The 7,355-nt window shown below is 27.8% G+C and overlaps 1 protein-coding gene across 1 annotated transcript; it reads right to left on the bottom strand.

Annotated features, from left to right (window-relative positions):
* Positions 1-1,426: 1,426 nt before the first annotated feature.
* Positions 1,427-4,639, bottom strand: LOC127080007 (uncharacterized). The gene is made up of 4 exons (XM_051020346.1): positions 4,487-4,639; positions 4,339-4,398; positions 1,707-1,916; positions 1,427-1,618 (listed from the first exon to the last, which is right to left on the bottom strand). Exons 1-4 carry the CDS (start codon positions 4,637-4,639, stop codon positions 1,427-1,429), a joined length of 615 nt encoding a protein of 204 aa, XP_050876303.1.
* Positions 4,640-7,355: the final 2,716 nt, after the last annotated feature.

The following is a 7,355-nucleotide window of genomic DNA, read 5'->3' as shown; positions in this document are numbered from 1 at the left end:
GGTTTGGAAGCTTGTTTTAAAATGAATAATCATTAAAAGGTGATGTCTAAAGGGTAATCGATTTGTAGTGGTGGCAAGGTAATTAAGTATTGTACTATAATTTAAGTTAATTAATGGTATCATATGGTAGTAGGTATCATATGCTACATCGCTACTAAATACAAAATTTGGATCTTCTTTTATTTCTATTCATTTTTCAATATTCCATCTTAAAAATGGAGAACAAGATTCCTTCGTTGCAATAGTTAAGCACACCGTTCATCTACATTTATTATGCATGTGGCCATCTTTGATGAAAATAATCAATAAATAGAGCACTTAGCACTATTTTGGTTATTATTAATCCAATTTTACTCTTTTTATTCACATAATTTTCTAACAAAACTAATTCAATAGCTAAAATGATTATTTAAAATGATTTTATAACCAAAATAATTAATAAAGAGATATATTTGTAAAAACTAATATATTAATAAATACAATAATCCATCTTTCAAAGTTTGAAGTTCTAGTACGAAAGCTTCTTAAAGAAAAAGTTTCTAGATGTATGGAAGAACAACTTCCTATTTGTTTTTGAGTAGTTATTGGGAGAGAAGACGTTGATGCACCTGCACAAATTCTAATGACCAGGTAAGTGATCATAAGAAATAATACGTATAGGATTATTAAAGAATTTTTTTGTGTATATCTGATTTGATGTACCCTACTAAAAAAGCAACTGAAAGAGGGAAATTAGTGAAGAAAATAAATCTCTCACTTTAATGAGGGAAAATCATATCACTACTACAAATAATACATACAACGACGTCATTGTTACCACGGTCCTTCGAAGAACTGTGGTGATATCTCTAAATAAAGTCACATGTATATATTTTTTACTTTTTAATTAAACATGTTAATTATTACCACAGGTTTTTAAAACAACCATAGTGATATCATTTGACGTTTCATGAGTTCGATTCTAAGCCCTAATAATTCGTCATTTCTTCCGTATTTTATCACCGTGTTTAATTTTTATTTTAGAAAAGAAAGTTGTATAAGAACGGTTTATTAAAATAATAGTTGTGATGTATTTTTAACTATTTAAAAAAAATTAATTGCATAAAATTTAGCGCCTTTTTTTAAAATAAAATATCATTAATGTAAATCTTATGTCACCATGGTTGTCTAAATACATCGTTATAATATAGTTTTCATTAATTTTAAATGTCTACAGTGGTAATTTAAGTCATGATATAAATATTTTTCATTTTAGTTTTTTAAAACTACAATGCAACCATGATGATGTTAGAGGTTATGCGCATTTTGTGCGCCCAAGTGTAATTTAAAACTTTAATAAAAGTATTACTTATTTAACCATGATATAAGTTTTATATATGTGATTGTAAAAGTAATTTAAAACTTTAATAAAAAATAGTTTGAGATACTAACTTTCACCGGATGATCCTCCAATCGCAACTACTGGCAAGTTTTTGGCATGTAATGTTTTTTGAATGTGTATGATTACTTCGACATAATCCGCTAGTGCTTGAGCCGAATTGAAATAATCAAGTGTACTTGCATTTTTTAAATGCTTTTCCTTGGATCCAAATGGTACTGATCTACCATAGTAACGATGCTGATATAAAATTATGATTATTAGAAAATATTATACATAAATCTAATATTTAAAATTTACAAGTCAATATTAAAAATAACTATAATACCTCAATAAACACTAGGAGAGCTTTAAAGGTAGATGCGTTGTGGATCATAAACCCTATAGAATTAGGACTCTCATCTATTGCTACTTCTGCGCCCAAGTAGACAAACATAGGTGCATTAGATTTCACACCACTCCAACACTTAAAATTGATCATGTATCGTTGATCAAATATACGATAACTTTCTGGATTAAAGTAGAAGTGATCAGAAATCTGTTTATAATAAAACGTTTTCACGTCTTTAATGATAGTTGAAACCAAAGGTGCAAGATAGTGTGGTCTGGTTAGTTTTCAAACAAAATCAACCTTTGGTTAGAAAAAATAATAATAAATATTAAGGGTGGCAAATATTTAACACATGTGTGGTGGACGAATTTAAGTATGTATAACCAGACAATCTTAAACCTTACCTTGGTATCTTCAAAGAATATGTTGGAGTGAGGTCGGCGAAATTAATGTAAAAAAAGAAGAAAAAAATGAAAGTGTAATGCTTCATTGAAACCCACTATAACGAATTAGATGTCAAAATAGCTTGGAAGATAGTATGTAGAAAATATAATGATATTGTGCTTACAAATGAAGGGTTGTTGTAAGTTGCATGGTGATGAATGATGTAATGGACTCGTTTTATAGCAAACTGGCTTACTGTATTTCACTAAATTTCTTTATAGGACTGTTTGCTTTAAAAGTGTAATTATGCTATTATGACTCATTATTATCACATGAATTCCTTGTGTATTATTTTCAATCTTTCTACTTAAATTCAAAACAAATTAATTTCATCAAACTAAACAGATTTTGAGAATACATATTAATGGCTAACAAGGAACCACTTAACAAAATAGGCAACAAAAACAAGTCTTGGGTATTATTAATGGGACAAAATGACAAACAATTATTTTTGAGAATGCATATTCATTCTATAGTAGAGATATATGCAACATAATTTTCATAGAGGACCACATAACAAAATATGAAAACATGCCTTAATTAACTCACTACCTCCAAATAGATAATAAACTTTTATGTATGATACCATCTATATTCCTTTATGAGAATGTTGATATTTTTAGTGGTGGGTTGGTTTGGAAGCTTGTTTTAAAATGAATAATCATTAAAAGGTGATGTCTAAAGGGTAATTGATTTGTAGTGGTGGCAAGGTAATTAAGTATTGTACTATAATTTAAGTTAATTAATGGTATCATATGGTAGTAGGTATCATATGCTACATTGCTACTAAATACAAAATTTGGATCTTCTGTTGTTTCTATTCATTTTTCAATATTCCATCTTAAAAATGGAGAACAAGATTCCTTCATTGCAATAGTTAAGCAGACAGTTCATCTACATTTATTATGCATGTGGCCATCTTTGATGAAAATAATTAATAAATAGAGCACTTAGCACTATTTTGGTTATTATTAATCAAATTTTACTCTTTTTATTCACATAATTTTCTAACAAAAATAATTCAATAGCTAAAATGATTATTTAAAATGATTTTATAACCAAAATAATTAATAAAGAGATATATTTGTAAAAACTAATATATTAATATATACAATAATCCATCTTTCAAAGTTTGAAGTTCTAGTACGAAAGCTTCTTAAAGAAAAAGTTTCTAGATGTATGGAAGAACAACTTCCTATTTGTTTTTGAGTAGTTATTGGGAGAGAAGACGTTGATGCACCTGCACAAATTCTAATGACCAGGTAAGTGATCATAAGAAATAATACGTATAGGATTATTAAAGAATTTTTTAGTGTATATGTGATTTGATGTACCCTACTAAAAAAGCAACTGAAAGAGGGAAATTATTGAAGAAAATAAATCTCTCACTTTAATGAGGGAAAATCATATCACTACTACAAATAATACACATAACGACGTCATTGTTACCACGGTCCTTCGAAGAACTGTGGTGATATCTCTAAATAAAGTCACATGTATATATTTTTTACTTTTTAATTAAACATGTGAAGTATTACCACAGGTTTTTAAAACAACCATAGTGATATCATTTGACGTTTCATGAGTTCGATTCTAAGCCCTAATAATTCGTCATTTCTTCAGTATTTTATCACCGTGTTTAATTTTTATTTTCGAAAAGAAACTTTTATAAGAACGGTTTACTAAATTAATAGGTGTGATGTATTTTTAACTATTTAAAAAAAATTAAGTCATGATATAAAAAACTTTTCTAAATAAAATATAATTAATGTAAATCTTATATCACCATGGTTTTCTAAATACATCTTTATAATATAGTCTTCATTAATTTTAAATGTCTACAGTGGTAATTTAAGTCATGATATAAATATTTTTCATTTGAGTTTTTTAAAACTACAACGCAACCATGATGATGTTAGAGGTTATGCGCATTTTGTGAGTGCAAAAGTAATTTAAAACTTTAATAAAAGTATTACTTATTTAACCATGATATAAGTTTTATATATGTGATTGCAAAAGTAATTTAAAACTTTAATAAAAAATAGTTTGAGATACTAACTTTCACCGGATGATCCTCCAATCGCAACTACTGGCGAGTTTTTGGCATGTAATGGTTTTTGAATGTGTATGATTACTTCGACATAATCCGCTAGTGCTTGAGCCGAATTGAAATAATCAAGTGTACTTGCATTGTTGAATGCTTTTCCTTGGATCCAAATGGTACTGATCTACCATAGTAACGATGCTGATATAAAATTATGATTATTAGAAAATATTATACATAAATCTAATATTTAAAATTTACAAGTCAATATTAAAAATAACTATAATACCTCAATAAACACTAGGAGAGCTTTAAAGGTAGATGCGTTGTGGATCATAAACCCTATAGAATTAGGACTCTCATCTATTGCTACTTCTGCACCCAAGTAGACAAATATAGGTGCATTAGATTTCACACCACTCCAACACTTGAAATTGATCATGTATTGTTGATCAAATATACGATAGCTTTCTGGATTAAAGTTGAAGTGATCCAAAATCTATTTATAATAAAACGTTTTCACGTCTTTAATGATAGCTGAAACCAAAGATGCAAGATAGTGTGGTCTGGTTAGTTTTAAAATAAAATCAACCTTTGGTTAGAAAAAATAATAATAAATATTAAGGGTGGCAAATATTTATCACATGTGTGGTGGAAGAATTTAAGCATGTATAACTAGCCAATATTAAACCTTACCTTGGTATCTTCAAAGAATATGTTGGAGTGAGGTTGGCGAAATTAATGAAAAAAAAGAAAAAAAAAATGAAAGTGTAGTGCTTCATTGCAACCAACTATAACGAATTAGATGTCAAAATAGCTTGGAAGATAGTATGTAGAAAATATAATGATATTGTGCTTAGAAATGAAGGGTTGTTGTAAGTTACATAATGATGAATGATGTAATGGACTCGTTTTATAGCAAACTGGCTTACTGTATTTCACTAAATTTCTTTATAGGACTGTTTGCTTTAAAATTGTATTTATGCTATTATGAGACATTATTATCACATGAATTACTTGTGTATTATTTTCAGTCTTTTTACTTAAATTCAAAACAACATAATTTCATCAAAATAAACAGATTTTGAGAATACATATTAATGGCTAACAAGGAACCACTTAACAAAATAGGCAACAAAAACAAGTCTTGGGTGTTATTAATGGGACAAAATGCCAAACAATTATTTTTGAGAATGCATATTCATACTATAGTAGAGATATATGCAACATAATTTTCATAGAGGACCACTTTACAAAATATGAAAACATGCCTTAATTAAGTCACTACCTCCAAATATATAATAAACTTATACGTATGATACCATCTATATTCCTTTATGAGAATGTTCATATTTTTAGTGGTGGGTCGGTTTGGAAGCTTGTTTTAGAATGAATAATCATTAAAAGGTGTTGTCTAAATGGTAATTGATTTGTAGTGGTGGCAAGGTAATTATGTATTGTATGACAATTAATGGTATCATAGGGTAGTAGGTATCATATGCTACATTGATACTAAACACAAAATTTGGATCTTCTTTTGTTTCTATTCATTTTTCAATATTCCATCTAAAAAATGGAGAACAAGATTCCATCGTTGCAATAATTAAGCACATAGTTCATCTACATTGATTATGCATGTGGCCATCTTTGATGAAAATAATCAATAAATAAAGCACTTAGCACTATTTTGGTTATTATTAATCCTATTTTACTATTTTTATTCAAATAATTTTCTAACAAAAATAATTCAATAGCCAAAATGATTATTTAAAATAATTTGTAAAAACTAATATATTAATAAATACAATACTCCAACTTTCAAAGTTTGAAGTTCTAGTAAGAAAGCTTCTTAAAAAAAAAGTTTCTAGATGTATGGAAGAACAACTTCCTGTTTGTTTTTGAGTAGTTATATGGGAGAGAAGAGGTTGATGCACCTGCACAAATTCTAATGACCAAGTAAGTGATCATCAGAAATAATACGTATAGGATTATTAAAGAATTTTTTGTGTGTATATCTGATTTGATGTACCTTACTAAAAAAGCAACTCAAAGAGGGAAATTAGTGAAGAAAATAAGTCTCTCACTTTAATGAGGGAAAACTATATCACTACTATAAATAATACATACAACGACGTCATTGTTACCAAGGTCCTTCAAAGAACTATGGTGATATCTCTAAATAGAGACACATGTATATATTTTTTACTTTTTAATTAAACATGTTAATTATTACGACATGTTTTTAAAACAACCATAGTGATATCGTTTGACGTTTCATGAGTTCGATTCTAAGCCCTAATAATTCGTCATTTCTTCAGTATTTTAGCACCGCGTTTAATTTTTATTTTAAAAAAGAAAGTTGTATAAGAACGGTTTATTAAAATAATAGTTGTGATATATTTTTAACTATTTAAAAAAATATTAATTGCATAAAATATAGCGCCTTTTTTTAATAAAATATCATTAATGTAACTCCTATATTACCATGGTTGTCTAAATACATCGTTATAATATAGTTTTCATTAATTTTAAATGTCTAGAGTGGTAATTTAAGTCATGATATAAAGATTTTTGATTTTAGTTTTTGAGAACTACAATGCAACCATGATAATTGTAGAGGTTACGTGCATTTTGTGAGTGCAAAAGTAATTTAAAACATTAGTAAAAGTATTACTTATTTAACCATGATATAAGTTTTATATATGTGATTGCAAAAGTAATTTAAAACTTTAATAAAAAATAGTTTGAGATACTAACTTTCACCGGATGATCCTCCAATCGCAACTACTGGCGAGTTTTTGGCATGTAATGTTTTTTGAATGTGAATGATTACTTCGACATAATATGCTAGTGCTTGAGCCGAATTGAACTAATCAAGTGTACTTGCATTTTTGAAAGCTTCTTCCTTGGATCCAAATGGTACTGATCTACCATAGTACCGATGCTGATATAAAATTATGATTATTAGAAAATATTATACATAAATCTAATATTTAAAATTTACAAGTCAATATTAAAAATAACTATAATATCTCAATAAACACTAGGAGAGGTTTAAAGGTAGATGCGTTGTGGATCATAAACCCTATAGAATTAGGACTCTCATCTATTGCTACTTCTGCGCCCAAGTAGACAAATATAGGTGCATTAGATTTCAC

This window comes from Lathyrus oleraceus, chromosome 5 (genome assembly GCF_024323335.1).
Source record: "Lathyrus oleraceus cultivar Zhongwan6 chromosome 5, CAAS_Psat_ZW6_1.0, whole genome shotgun sequence".
NCBI lineage: Eukaryota > Viridiplantae > Streptophyta > Magnoliopsida > Fabales > Fabaceae > Lathyrus > Lathyrus oleraceus.
The sequence above is the reverse complement of the archived record's forward strand: the minus strand, read 5'-3'. Positions and strand labels throughout refer to the sequence as shown.